The 16,197-nt window shown below is 34.6% G+C and overlaps 1 protein-coding gene across 1 annotated transcript in view; it reads right to left on the bottom strand.

Moving 5' to 3' along the window:
• Nucleotides 1-16,197, bottom strand: part of LOC129232162 (cyclin-dependent kinase 14-like) — a 162,774-nt gene that overhangs the window by 40,812 nt on the left and 105,765 nt on the right. The window contains exon 6 of the mRNA XM_054866403.1: nucleotides 8,918-9,009. Coding sequence (XP_054722378.1) covers nucleotides 8,918-9,009 — 92 coding nt within the window. The remainder of the gene's footprint in view (nucleotides 1-8,917; nucleotides 9,010-16,197) is intronic.

Here is a 16,197-nt window from a genome sequence, read left to right as displayed (position 1 = left end):
AAAAGCTGATCAATATTATTCGATTATCCGGGGAATTTATTCTGTTAGGCGAGGAACTTAAAAAATGCGTTTGGGGAAATATCCGGTTCCAGGAGGTTTTATTCGTATAAGCGGGGTATTCGTTTATCCGTTACCCGATTAAGCGGGGCTGACAGTACGTCAGATTCACAATATTAAGTGTCAAAATAGAAAACAAATTTCCTTGTTGTTTTATATTTTCTTCTCTATAAATGGGGTTTGACTATTGTTTTTGTTTGCTACTATTTATTCGCTTTTTATTCTGCCATATATAAATTATTAACTAAATTTAATTAATGAGTTAGTGTTTGATAGAACTGTATTAGCATCAAAGTTTAAAAAAATGTATTTGAACTTGAGTGGAGTAAAAAAAAGTTTTTTAACGATGAAAAATTTGAACAGGATGTATAAATATAAATATAAATATATATATATATATATATATATATATATATATATATATATATATATATATATATATATATATATATATATATATATATATACACAAAGAGAGAGAGAGAGAGAGAGAGAACTAATTGCTGGAATTGAACCATAGTATCAGAGCTGTTTTTAGGTAAATCTTAATTAGTTTGTGTTTTTGTTGGCTTCTTGTTCTTTGAAATCTCGCATAGGGTACAAAGTCTTGATATTTGAAAAAGAAAAAAAAATCTGTGAAAGCTTTTAATATTTTGTTTTGCTTTTGTGTTTCGTTACTTACTTTTTGCGTTTTTTAGGGCAATTCCACCGTTTCTTGCGGGACAATCCGACTCGATAATTTCACCAACATTTTGTAATAGATTTTAACATTTTGATCAAATTGGAATAAGCACATTTTTTAATCTTTACATTTGGTACAAAAGATACTCCTGACCCAGTATTAGTTTTATTAAATAAAATTGTTACTTTATATTTAATTTATTTGCCTGCTTCACGTGCGGGACATCCAAAGTCAACCTCTTGTAGTTTCCTGAATGCATTACTTAATATTTTTCCTCCATTAATATAATAATAAGGATACAAATTGTAGATTTTGAAAAGGTTCCAGTGTAAATTAAACATATCTCATTTGTTGAGAAATAAGAATTTAAACAGTTGAAAAAAAATATGTATGGCCATTCCACGGAAAACGGTCGTTTTGTCCAGTACGTGACGGTTCCCATATTTCATAAAAAAGAAGTACTTTTAAAAGGTAGTGACGAACTTTTTTGCTTAAGAAGTCACACATACGTTTGTGATTTCTTATACATCAAAACTTCGTTCATTACCCTTTTAAATAATTGTTTTGAATGAAATGTCTGAAGTGTCACGTGCAGGTCAAAAGGACCGTTTTCCGTGGTATGGCACTTTAATGTTTTGCATGCTTATTGTGTTTATTTTGCTTCTGCAAGGGTGCCCATATGGAAGGGGGCAGGGGGGCCCAAAAATTCTTGAAATCAGAATTTTCTTGCTTTTGGTATTTTTTTCTTTGCAAAAAAGTAAAACATTTCTTCTCCAGCAATTAATGATTAAGTAATTAAAATTGTCAAATTTTAATAACTCTAATCTGCACTGAAATCGGTTTCTATAGGGAAAAGATCCCGTTAAACCACGGGGAAAATATCTGAGCTCAAGGCCCCCCCCCCCTTAAAATTTTGCATATGGACGCTCTTGTGCTTCTGTAAGCTTCGCGTTAAGCTGTATGATGCATAAGCAGATTTTAAGCCTCTAAACAAAACAAAACGTTCTTCCTTCAGATGGAAATCTATTTTCGTGGTCACAAATGGCGTGCTGGCAGTCTGCGTAAGCGTGTGTTTCACAATCGTTTGCAAGGGAAACGCTGCGATGAACATTCGCTCACGTTTCGCGCCTTTACGACTCCTCTTTTGAGTTCTAACGACACCACGACCAAGCTGTTCCCGCCATCTCCTCACTCGTAAATAGATGGCAGATGCCGTAAAGGGAAAATGCCATGATGGACGCGGAGATGCTTGCCCTGTCCACCAGGGAATTGGGGTGACCTCTGCACATCGTTCCGCCGCAATGGTCTCAAAAGATGAGTTTTTCTCCTCTCTTATTAGGAGAAATGTGTGTTCTACACAATATATCAAAAAAAGTATATATATATATATATATATATATATATATATATATCATATCGTCGCTAAAAAGTCGAATGGGCGTATCCCCACTTTTAAGAATTTTGCAGAAAACCGATTTAAAGATTTCCAGTTTACTGTATCGCTTGAGAACCGCCACCAGTGTGAGGGACTGTAACTTTTTCGCTATTTATTGTAGAGATACGCCCATTCATCTTTTTAAGTAACGATATATATATATATATATATATATATATATATATATATATATATATATATATATATATATATATATATATATGTATATATATTATACACACACACACACACATGGTGGTACTCCGGTTACTCGACACTCTGATGACACGGCTGTCGACATATATTCTTCCAATTGTTTGCCCAATGCCCATTTCAATGGATGAAAACCTTTCTAACTTGACATAAATTTACAAGAACTCCTGTAAGTTGACTTTCATTTGCTGTTCTAGTTCAATTTTTGCTACCAATGTTCTTTGACTAGTGCTGATAATTTTAAGTTGTGGTTTCTTGATCTCTTAATCAATTCGTTTCTGGAAATGACTCTTTTGGAGAATTCTGCTTATACCCAAATGAGTCAGCCATCCTATTCTGTGCTATTGGTGCACTGTTAGTGATAGGAATGAATTAGAGAATGGTGCAGAGGGGCGTGCCCGAAAAAAGAAAGCACCATAACTCATGTTTTCCAGAAACATTTGAGCTAGACCTTAACTCTTAATGAACGGCTGACAAGTAACTCCCATCTCTTTTCAAAAAATATGGAATATTCCTAGTATGGTACTCAAATTGGTATTGTTTATTTTTTATTAAGACATTTTGGACACAACTGCTTTTTTACATGACGTGGAAAAGACTTACTTGAATGAGGATTTAAATTTTCTTTTCTCTTTCTGGAAAATAAATAGCTTCATGGATTCTGCATCATGTATGCTTTCCAAATTCGTACACTTCAGAATCTGACAGAGAATCAGGGAGCGTATTATTCCCCCCCCCCCCGGCCTCTAGCCAAAGGGGAGAGCGGAATTTCCCTTAAATTCAAAGTTCGCAGCTGTGATGGAAAACTGCCAGACATTTCACAGGAAGTGAATGTGGCTTATAATCCCTTCAAATAAAGATTTCGAGGGGTCGGCTCAAGTTGAAGGATTGAATTTCTAAAAAGGTTAAAACGAACGGCCATCTGGATTCTCCATGATTCAGAATCTTTTAGTATTTCAGTAGTTTGTGAAACTTTTGTATAATATTTTACATTGTGAGATTATTAAGAGATTTTTTATTAAATTTTCGGTTTTTCGAAAAATTTATTTGAACTCTAAAATTTATGCTGCGATATGGGATACCAAAGAAGCTGGACATTTTGACCTTAAAATACGGGGGTCATTTCCTTGGCCGTATACGTGTTACTGTTTTCATTATGTAGTTTACTAACTTCGCTTTATTTGTTGATAATATCTAAAGTATTTTAAATGTTTTATTTATGCTAAATTATTGAAAGTTAATATTTTCTTTGAATAAAAATTTTCTCAAAAATGTAGCATGGACAAAATTTTGTGACTGACATTTATTTGAAGTAACGTATTTTTTTTAAATGTAAATTTAAGTTTGCTTAGAATTTTTAAGTTTTGCTAAGAAAATTTGTCTAGGGCCATACAATACCTCCCAGCGCTGAGCCGCTGACCCAAAATGAGTGCCTACAAAGGAAAAGCACTGATACGAGTTGTTCTTGGCAAGCATTTTAGAACGTTTTTTTTTTCATGATTCCATGACGGACAACAACACCTTCCACCAGTTCATTTTCACATAAAAACGGAATATTGAATTTCATTACATTTAATATTTCTTAACTGTGTAAAGTTCTTGTGTAGTTTTATCTATGAACTCCTTTGAATAAAATGATTCTCTATAGGTGGTAAATACATGGAGGTTGAGAGGGATTAATGGTAGGAAATATGTGCATTCATTAGATATGTTTCTCAATAGAGATACTACACTGTTAAAAATTCAGAGAGATTTTCTGGTAATTGTTCCTGTAAAATGGCGGACTTAACGCATTGCTGATTTTTACGGTAATTTATACCGGAAAAATAAGCGATCCCAGCTCCAATTGGTTGCTGTGGCCTACCGAGGAAACTGTAAAATTTTACAGTAACATTTGATTTTATGGTAATAGTTACTGGCAACATGGATGCCAGTAACAATTACCGTAAATTTTCCGGAAATTTTTTAACAGTGTTCCGTACTTTCGAAAAAATTGGTCAAGTTTTCCGCTGGTGTTGAATATTTTTTTTTACCACGGGAAAAAATCCTATTAGTTGAAAACTCATCGTGTTTCTGCGATTAAAATTTAATAAAATTCAGAAGGACTTACTACAAAGATTCGCATGGTAAAAATGTGATGGTCCGTGATTCGCCTTCAGGTTCTTTAAAAGAAGGTAGTTAAAATATAAATGCCGTAAAAATGAGTAGTATTTTCTTAACTCCTGTAACAACTCATAATCTTTTAAGTAAATGTTTTAGGTTCTCAGCTGATGCATAAAATGTTTTTTCCATGCTATTAAAAACTCCCCCTATAGCATTTAACTTGATTGTGGTTCAGAAAGCTTTGAAGCGATTTTATATTGAGAAAACGTGAACATAATTTCTCCCGGACTTATTACTTGGGAGAAATATTTTATATTAGGAGAATTTTTTTTATAAAATTATGCTCCTTTCAAATAAAGTTTTCGACTTTACTTAGCAGAAGCAATTCATGCTAAAGAATTTGAATCTTTAAAAGCAGAACTTGTGGTTATGGGGTTTCCATCTCCGACCTTTTGATTTCTCAGAATAAATAATTAAAAATGTTTCAGGAAACTTTGCAATGATGTTTTATATCATTACATTTAGTTTTTGCAACCTGTTTCTAGATTTTCTAGGTTGTCAGAAGTAATACTTTTATTGTTGGAAAATATCGGACACCTCTTCTTAAATTTCCTTCTTCCTCTGTGCAAAATTGATTCAAATTCTGTTAGATCTTATTTGGCGCTAGCTGCTTTAACGCACGTAAAGCAACGTACTAGTCCAGAAAGATTACATTACAGTTTTTGGAAGCACAATAGATTTTAATCACTGTTTCCAATATCTGCGAGAATCATATATGATTCCTTGTGGTTAAAGGAGAGTAATGCTGTTACATTTTGCAACATACTAACCAAACTTGCCATCCTATTTCCTGACGATACTTGCGTTCTTTATTGACATTGTATTATTGCAAGTTGTGCTTTCTCATCCCGTTATACATTTGATTTTTTTTAGATCAATTTAGCGATTCACTGTAAGTCAGAAAAAATCGATTTGTGTTCCTTAAATTTTTCTAGTGCACACAACCTTTTAACCTAATGCGATATCTAACCAAATGCAAAAAATTAAGTTTGGTCTTTAAAGTATTTAAAAGTTCTTTAGGTTATATGTATTAAGTTTTTCACTCTTTACACTTCTTAAGTTAATTTTTTTCATTGACTCTTCTATTTATTTAACTAAACAAATGAAAAAAATAGAGACTATGTTTAAAATATGATATTGTTTTGTATTTTTTCATTTACTTTTTTTGGAATTGGTAAAAACAGTTCTAAGTCTAAAATATTTAGTTTCTTACATTTTTTAAAATAATTTTTGTGTCAGTATATTGTTTTTATTTTTCATTTCTTAGTTTCTAAACATTTTAAGAGACGCAAGATTTTAATGCTTATTTTTACAAATTCTTATGAGCGTTTAGGAGTTTTTAACCTTCCTAGAACATAATACTACCGTGAGCAGGTAAATGGCAGTATTCGCAGAAATGAGTTTTCGAGATACTCGAAAAAACGCGTTTTAAGTTCAATACTAGCAATAGCGAAAAGTTGAAATTAGATGTTTTTTTCAAGCTTTTATTCATCGGAAATCAAAGAAGCTAGCTTGTACAATAAAGCTAACGTACAATAGATGAAAAAATGCAAAAAATATTGAAAAAATGAAAAATATTTCAGTTTCTGCCCTTTACCTGCCCACGGCAGAGAGAACACTTTTTGAAAATTTTTTTTCCTACTAAATAATGCAGAAAAATTTTACGACAAAAAATGCATTGATAAACTTGCTAAAGCACAAGTTTTTTTAAACATAATTGGGTATATTTAATTCTTCTGTTCATTAAAAAACCGCAGACAAATTACTTGAAACTTTCGCTGTTAGATTGTATTTCACTCTTTACTGAAATCGAAACAAATCTACTTTGCTGAAATGAAAAGTTCTTAATAAATGATGTATTCAAATGCAGACGGACGCAATGTGCTTCTTTTTACATTTTCCCATGGCTACTCCATCTTTCATTCCGAATCTTCTATGCGACCCCTCGGATGAAAAATAATATGGCTACTGACCAACAAGGCGTAAGCAAAGATCTCCGCCAGAAGAATTGATTATGCATGCAGCGTTTCCTGAGTCGGCCAGTTCCTTTCTTTATTTTTTCTTTTCATTTCGGTCATTGCTGGACCGGATGAACCCCGAGCACACTCCCCATACCTTACGTGAAAGGGGAAAGAAAAAATTCGCACTTTTCCCCGTGTCTCTCCTTAGAAAAAAACTTTCGAGTGTTTCTTGATTTTCCGTCAAATTGTGGAGCTGTGTGTGGGATGTCTTTGATTCTTCTCGGCTTTTGTCCGGAGATGTTTTGTCGGAAATTGATTTTTTCCCCCTTTGGAGGCGACTCTCGTTTTGAGAAAAGTGTCACGTTTGGTGTCACGTGTGGACGAAGAAGCCGGACTGTGGTTTTCGAAATAGCCACCGACCATCCTTAGTGCGATTGAGAATGAAAAATCGTGACCTACTGAACGAATTTCTGTAGAGTAAAACCTTGCTGCAGCCACGCCAGCGGGGTTGGAGTCGAACTGATTTTGGGGTAAATGAGTCAGGAATGGAAAGCTTTAAAATTTCAAAAGTTGGAGACGGAGTCGGTAGATTTCCCTTCGAGTCCTTACTTCTGCTAGAATTGCAGAGTAAAAGTCAGAGTCGTAGAGTCGGAGTCGTGGAGTTGAGTCGGAGTCAGAAAGTTGGAGTTTGACTGATTTTGGGGAAAATGAGTTGGGAGTCTGAACTTTAAAATTCCAAAAGTGGAGAAGGAGTCGGTCAATTTCCCTTCGAATCCTTAACTCGGACAGGAGTGCGGAGTCAAAGTTGGAGTCGGACTGATATTGGGTTAAAGTGGTCGGAAATCGAAAGCTTTAAAATTTCAAATGTTGGAGACGGAGTCTGTTAATTTCAATTCGAGTCCTTAACTCTGCCAGGATTGCGGAGTCGGAGTCATGGAGTTCTAGTCGAGCTGATTTTGAGGTAAATGATTCGGGAATTGAAAGCTTTAAAATTCCAAAAGTTGGAGATGGAGTCAGTCAATTTCCTTTCGAGTCCTTAACTCTGCCAGGTCAAAGTCGAAGGTTCCAAAATTTCAGGAGTCGGAGTCTGTCAATTTCCTTCCGACTCCACAGCTCCGGCTGCAGCATTATCAATACAACGATTAAGGATAAACTCTCAATAACGATACTACTTTTAGGTCCTAATGATTTTGTTAAACGATATTCATTGCACTTTCGTATCTCAGTAAAACGAAGCTTTTCTTAAGAACAATTGTTATTTCCTAACCCTTTCAATAATAACTCAGTTTCAAGTATAGTTCGGAGGTGGTGGGGGGTGCGGGACGAAGAAAAACGGAATGCTTTTCAGAGAAGTTAATCATCATCACGTGATTTTTCTGCCTTTGTATCTACTTCAGTTTACATTTTCAGATTTTGTATTCACGTTCATACTAAATGAGACAGAAAAGAACATTGATGAATAGCAATGCAGTAGCGCCCGTTTGAAGAGGTTTATAGTAAATTTATGGCTATAGCGTAATAACTCCAATTCCCCTTTACGTTTCAATATGTACAGTCGAACCCACTTATAACGAGAGCGAAGGGACCACGATATTCGCTCGTTATAAACGAGTTCTCGTATAAACCGGGTTCATGAAAAAATCATAATCATTTTTATATTTATGTACAGTACCAAAAAAGTTGGTTAATTGCTTTGAAATTTCTTATGGTCTTTTTTTTTGTTGCTTTCGAGGAACGTGTAACCCAAGTAACATCGTCATTTTCGTCCGTATCGCTTCAAAATAGTTTGAAGTTTTTCCGCATTTTAGAAGCCATTGAATATGTCGAGGGCTGCTGTTCTCAGGATTTATGTCTTATTTATAACTTTCGGCGGAATTCAAAATGTTTATGATTTTTTTCCAAAAATAGGATAATATTTTCTGAGGTGAAAAATCAGCAGAAATTTTATGAAATGCAAAAATATTACTCGCTCGGGTTTGCTCGTTAAAAGCGTGTTATGTTCCCAAAAACTTAACATTGTACCACCCAAATCTATTTGATTTCCTTGTTGAATCAGAGTTCTCGTTAAATCAGGGCTCGTTATAAGCGAGTTTGACTGTATTATTTTTTTTATAGAAATTACTGCTATAGTGAATTTTTTTTTTTGGTCTTTTCCACTTCTCTATAAGGGAGCACCACTGCATTTTAAAAGTTAAATCATACTACATAAAGACTCATTATAAAAATAAAATAAAATAAAAAATAAATGAATAAGCAAAAAAAAAAAACTTTTTTTTTGCAGTAAAAAATGGTGATGGATACCTTAACTTCTTGAGTGCTTGTACTCATTTTTTATTTCGTTTTGCACTTAAGGGAGCAACCTAAAGTTACATATATGCAAGAAATATAAACAAATATGAAGCTTACTCGCTGAATCCTTTGTACACTGTGGCGTAGGATCCTTCACCAAGCTGTTCCAACTTTATATACGACTCGGATCGGCCGAAACCAAGGGAAGGCTGAAACGAAAGATGTTAAATTATTCTTAACAACTATTAATAACAAGTATAATAACAATAATTAATAGCAGATATAAATTTAAATGAACCCGGAGGTTTCAACAATTCTTTCTTCAATTTCAAAATATTCGCGCACAGTACATTGTTAAAAACATATTAAAGTAACAAAATTATACTTAATTCATAATTTTGACCCGAGATTTTGTTTAATAGTAGTGTCAATGCTGTTTAAGGCATTTACTTATTCTTTTAGTGCAATTAACAATAACATGAATGGTAGTTGAAATTCTCTCTTAAATGCAGTTTTGTTTTAAATGCTGTTCCTTTTTCATTAGCAAAAAAAAAAAAAAAAAAAAAAGCACAATGTATCCATCTGTCTGTATTCACTAAAATGTCAAAAGCTAGAGCTCAACTTTTTTCAGCTTTAAAAAACGTTCTTGCAAACTGAGTTGCGAAATAAATAAATTAATTAAAATGAAAGTAAAAGCTTTAAAAAAAGATCAATAATAGATCAGAAAGAAAAGTACTGTTAAACCAGCATAGGCTTAAAATAAAGAATAACGAAAGTGTCTATTGAAAAAAAAAAGAATCTAAACATTTCTCTCAATAAAATTTTGATTCGGTTAGGCATTGCTTGTAAAATTGCAGTTTGGCATTAACGTGTCAATTCTAATGCGTTTCAGAACGCCTCGTAACTGGAACACTGTCGTGGGCAGGTAAAGAGCAGTAACTGCAAAATTTTTTTCTTTTCATTTTTTTTGCATTTTTGTCATCTATTGCACGTATATAGCTTTTTGTAAAAGCTTGCTTATTTGGTTTCCGCTGAAAAAAAAAGCGCGAAAAAAACGCATAATTCCAACATTTCCCAATTGTTAGTATTGAATCCACCACGCATTTCTTCAAACATCGCGAAAACTCATTTCTGCAGATACCGCTGTTTACCTGCCCACGGCAGAACAGATATCAAGCTTTCCGACGAATTTCCTTCTATAGAGTAAGCTGGAGTATCACGCCCCGCCAGATAAAACGCTCCAGTAACTGTGTTTCACGATTTCAGAAGCAAAGTGCGACTGTGTCGACTTTTGAAAGAGTATTTGTGTATGAAAATTTTTACTCATACACTATAGCAGTGGTGCTCAACCTTTTCTTACGTGAGGGCCGCCACACAGGTTAAAATGCATCTCGCGGGCAAGAGCACATTTTTTTTAATAAATATTTTGCTTTGTTCTAAGATGGTAAAATGTGGAAAAGGAAAGAAAATTTACAAACCAATAGTTGTTATCATTACTAGAGACTCTTGTTTTATCCTTGACTCTTGTTTTATCAAATACATGTTTTCAGAAACCAATTTCTGAATATTTTTTTTCCTTTTAATGGGAGCTGCGTTTTTAGGCTATTTACCCGATCTAGTGCGATCCCTGATACGGCATCCAGTCTTTCATGTGCCACCATTAAGGCGCGGATGTCAATGGCACGGATAATTTGGACGCAAAGTTTCCACGAGATGGCGGCACCTGGGCTCTCTTTGATCCGAAATTTGCACACGAAATTTCAATTTTGCCGAGGGAATTCTAAGCCAAACGAATACCCAAGGGATCTTTTACATGGCGCATTATCATAGGACATGAGCGCTGATGATTTTCTGCATCTCGAAAATCCACCGACTGGCCACCCCAGGTCAGAACCTGGGTCCACAGGCATAGAAGGTCTAACGATCACCCCACGAGTCGGGCAATTTCTGAATATTAGACTCCAAATTTGTAGCATTGTCACTATTCGAGCTTTTCGATTAGCAGCATTTAAACAAAACAACGAACCACACGTTTCAGCTTCGCGGGCCGTAGGTTGGGCACCACTGTACTACAGTCACTTACAGATTTAATGAAAAATGAAGATAAAAGTGACTTTTTTTAACACAGTTTAAAACTTTTTGCATTCCCCCCCCCCTCCCCCACATTTTCATTTTACTGCAGTAAAATTGATTTTAATTTTTCATTTCGATTCTGTTATTCTGACCTGCATTAACTCAGTTAATTTTAAATACTTTTTGGCTTATTATAACAAATTTGATGTTACTTCAAGTGGGGCCTTTAACCTGATGGAGTGATGCGAATTGTCTGACTGTCCAAGTAATATGATCCAAAGCAGCAATGGTTTTTTTTTTTTTGCAATAAAAAATGTAGTTCGTATTTTGTAGGTCATGCTTGATTTTCCACATCTTTTGGACCATCATAAAGAGAGGCAGGATATATTATCTTTTGGTTTTCGTTAACAAAAAAAAAAGTTTCTTCTTTGGTGAGGCGTGATAACCCGACTTAAGAACTAAAACTGTTTTTTATTTCAGAACTTGGTGAAATAAGTCTGCCGCAGCTAATCAGTGTAATAGGTTGACGACTGTGCAACAACAGTTAAATAGTACTTCGAGAAAAAGTTTAGAACTGGGTGCACAGGACTGAAATGAGGTCATTCTAACTTATCCACGTTCCAAAATGACCCAAGACTCCGGAAATCTCTCTCTCTCTCTCTCTCTCACTCACAAATGTGCTCTCACGCGTATGATTTATTTTATTCGGTAACTTGATCACGTGATATCTGTTTTATAAGAGCGGCAAGATTCTGCTGAAACAAGACGTTGAATGTTTTACGATTAGCATCACAGATGTTATGTGATTTCAGATTATTTTTTTCCATTCATAACTTATTTATGATGTTATGTATCTTTGAGTTTTTTAAAGATATTTTTCTTGCCTTGAAAATCCTTTTAGTTTATTTAACACTAGTGGTACCCGCACGGCTTTGCTCGTAGTAGAAAATTAAACGGTCATTTGGTTCGCCTGTATATTTACAAATAATGGATGATGAATTTCTCGCCAATTTTCTATGGCTACTTGCTCGCCCATGTTGCGGTTCCACGTTATGATAATTTGGTAATTTACTCTTCCACGGTATGATAATTTTCTGGGTAAAATGTTCTTAAAATTAGAATAGAAAAGGACAAAATTGAATTTTTGAAAAATCGCTTCGAGGTGCACACCCCATGCTACAAACTAATTTTGTGTCAAATTTCATGAAAATCGACCGAACGGTTTAGGCGCTGTGCGCGTCACAGAGATCCAGACATTCAGACAGAGATCCCGATATCCAGACAGAGAGACTTTGAGCTTTATCATTATTAAAGAAATTCCATTAGTACACGAGTTTTCTGTACTGCTCAACAACACAACAAAAATCACGCCAAAATGTTTAGCTGTCATGGGTTGACCAGAACCACAAAAAAAAAAAAAAGTTTAAGCAAAAATAAAAAGCTTTCTTAAAAATCTTTGAGAAAATAACAGAACGATTTAATTTTTAATAATTTTTGCTTCTGTACAGCAATTGAATGTGCTTGAGGTTCTAAAAACCAATCTTTGGAATATTAGGTTATCTTTGTAAACGCACAAAGATAACCTAATATTCCAATCAATTTTCATTAATTTTGATCAGTGCAATCTCACGAAAGTACATTCTATTGCCCAAATGTTTTAAAACTGGTTATATAACATAATTTTTTTGAACTCTCTAAAACTGTTGGTTGATTTAAAAAAAAAACAAACTATGTTCTATTTAGCGTAAGAAGTTCAATTTAATCAAAGTTTTAACTAATGATTAAATGTTCGTTGAAAAACTCAGCGAAACAATAAATAACTAATACTATTTTACGATTTTGAAATAATACATATTGAGTAAAGTGGATAGACAATACAAAAGATTACTTAGTCATATCCTTCAAATCTATTAAGGAAAATCGAATACAGACTAAGATCAGTAACAAATACTAAACAGCTTACCGGCGGAAAATATAAGATAATAATAAGTACTCCATAACTTTTGAAACCTTCCATTAAGTATCTCGTGACAGGAAAGTTAGCGAACACCGACACGCAAGAAATATGTTTTAAAGTTTTGTTTCTTTCTTTGGTTGAATTGTCTCATTTATTCTGGGATTTCTCTATAAAAACCTCCTCGACTTACATAGTTGTTTTCGCAAGAAACTTTCATTTTGACAAAAATAGAATGGATGAGCTTAATGGTTTGTTTCGTCTATTAATTTTGTTCGGAGTTCTTTTGTTACTTAGTCTTAATTGCACTTTATAATCAAAACCCAAGAACTCCTTATGCATCCCATCCGTTTGCTTGCACTGAAAAATTTCCCAACATTGAAATCCCAATTTACTGGTCAGGGAAATTACGTCAATATTTTTCAAGAGGAACATTAATTCATTAATGTTTTCTTCAGAATATTTTGTTCTGGTGAGATAAAAAATAATGCAATTATTCTAGTGAAGCCTTACCAGTGATTCCCAAAGTAGGACCACTTAAAACGTCAATTAATTTCAATTTGAGAATTTTTCTCGAAAAAAAAACAAACTGCTTTTGTATCGTATAAATGCAACCAAACCATTAATACTGCCACGTCCTTCAAGATAAGAATCCAAAAGATTTTTCATCTATCCACATCTTTTGGATCTATCTGTGTTTGCATCCCATATTCAGGATGTTGATAAATAACAATACATTGTGTCAGTATCAATTATTTTGTTTCAAAACAAAGTGATTCTTACAAGGTGGCAAAGAAATATTCAGAAAGATACTCATAACCGAAAGTTAACTTTTTGAGCTATGCCTTTCCTTCTTAAGAGGGCATTGCGGGGACTACAGACTGAGTTTTATTTCTCTGCCTTCGTTTTCCGAAGCAACTTCCATAGCATTGGATAGCTTCACCCCTTGAGGAACACTAGCTCAAAGAGAAACTACTGCTGCAACGTCTCTCATTGTCTAGAGAAATCTAATTTAGCGAGATTATAACTGTCGAGTCTGACGGTTCTATGACTCCCAATAAAGCAATATTACTTGGTACAGGCGACGGACATGATGTCCAGTGCACAGCATTGTCACAAAACTACCACTTTAATTGCAAACGACAGCGTCTAAGCCCACTATACCGAATTTCTACCGAAATAAAATATCGGCGATAACCACAAAACCCGCTGCAGAAAACGGGTCCTGTCACTTCGCATTGTACCAGCAATAACGCAGAGAGGCTTTCCAATTTTCGCACTGCTTAGACCTAAAGGCTCTGTAGGAGGAAGTCCGACATATCCGACATTTTGGTTCTAAGAGGTCTTTGTCTTGTTTGAAGCAGGGTTGCGGACTCGGAGGGACAATAAACGACTCCGGCTCCAGCTCTCGGAATTTTAGAGCTGTCGAATCCGACTCTTCGATTCCAAAGACAATCCAACTCTGACTCTTAGTCGGTAGACCTGGCAAACTGGCAGACAAAATGACCTAATTTCGACTCTGACTCTTGGAATTTAAACCCTTCGACAACCGACTACGACTTTTCCGACTCATTTATCACAAAACCAGTCAGACTCAGACTCCACAGCCCGGGTTTGAAGTATTTGAGAATCTGTCGTAAGGTCAAAAATTATCACCTATAAGTAGTTTGAACAAAAGACATTTGGAGAAAGTACACTTTCAATTGCAAAATGAGTTCATCGGAGAAAAAAATCTGTTGAAATGAATACATTTTTATTTTTATCTTTCGTTCAAATCTGAATTGATGCAATCTTCTCTTATGGACAAACACAGAGGTAGTGTTTCACCCTAATAGTCCATTTTACCTTTGCGGGGACCATGTTACAACGAATTTTTAAGTTGTTCTTTACTGAAGATCGCTCTATGGAGCTTCTTTGATAGAAAGGAATTGGAAAGCTAGAAGTCGAATGAGACACTGAATATGTCAAGTTCGCTACCATTGGAAAAAAGTAGTCAAGCCTTTACAAAGCAACATCTTGTAGGCTAAAATAGTTGAACCTTGATCACGCATTATTTTATGTCTAAAATGGATAAACACTGATCAAAGAAGATCTTGTAGACTAAACGTTGAAAATTGATCAAGCAGTATCTTGTACTTGTAGACTAGACCAGTTGGACATAAATCAAGAAACATCTACTAGACTAAAGCAGTTGAACATTTATAAAGGAGCAAACAAATCTGAAGCGCAGATCTTTTTTCAAGGATTTCTGGGCAAGCCAAAGAGTGGCTCCACGTGGTTCTCGAGTCCAAAATGTCGGATGTTGTCTGCTCGTTTTCCTGCTTAGACCCCGAGGTCGGTCTCTCTGCCACAGAAATGTTTTTGTCTTCCAGCGCGCAGAAACGACGGAACGAATTCATCCGGAAAACGGGGTGAGATAATCTCTTGAGACATACGAGCCTCCTCCCTCCCCTCTTTCTCTTTGTTCTCGCGGAAGATTTTCCTTGCTTTTGTGTTTCTACCCCTTATGCAACTTCCTTTGGCGCCTGAATGGGGGGAAAATTGCTCCATCTCTTGACATTAGGTGTAAACTTGATTTCCATTCTGATTAAGGTACGGGTAGGGTGTAAGGAGAAGAAATACCATGTGGAATATATGGCATGAGAGATTAAAGGAAAGGGTATGGCGATGAAACTTGTTTGAGTGCATGTTCACTCATAATTCGTGGAGAAAGACTTGTTAAAGTGTTCAAGTGAATGTCTCTAGCTAAAATTGCGATAATAATTAAATGCGAAAACAGTTACAATTAAAATTTTTATCTTAATGATCACCATTATCGTTTCATTCTGAAATTTCGTGTTCAAGCAATTATTATAACAAGTCAAATTCATATAAATGGCAGCGAATGGAGTTTTAAATCTTAATTCACAAACATGTTTTTGACATTTTCGAAAAATTAATTTTCGGCTAAAATATTCTCCAAATTAGTCATTGTTTCGTATAAATGTTTTTAGCAGTAATAACGTTAAAAATATAAAGATTCTTCAGTAAGACACATACAGATTACTTATAAATAATATATAAAGCTTGTCAATTTCGAATGGGATGGAGAAACAAAATAAACTAGGGGTTAAAAGATTTGATGTTTCTGAATTGTGTTGAAGTTGACGAGTTTTCCTGAAGTTTTATAACTACTGTTAAGTTATAAGTAAAAAACAAATATTGAAACAATTTTTTAACGACAACAGTCAACCTGAAATTCGTAATTCCGTTTCCTTTTTCTTCTCCTGACTGATGAATTTAATTGAAGATATAAACCTAAACGTTTAACTTTTTTTTTCTTTTTGATATGTTAATTATTTTATGTCGATGGTCTCAAAGCTTCTCGAAA

This window comes from Uloborus diversus, unplaced genomic scaffold, assembly GCF_026930045.1.
Source record: "Uloborus diversus isolate 005 unplaced genomic scaffold, Udiv.v.3.1 scaffold_11, whole genome shotgun sequence".
NCBI lineage: Eukaryota > Metazoa > Arthropoda > Arachnida > Araneae > Uloboridae > Uloborus > Uloborus diversus.
Note: the sequence above shows the minus strand (reverse complement) of the source record. Positions and strands in the feature narration are given on the sequence as shown.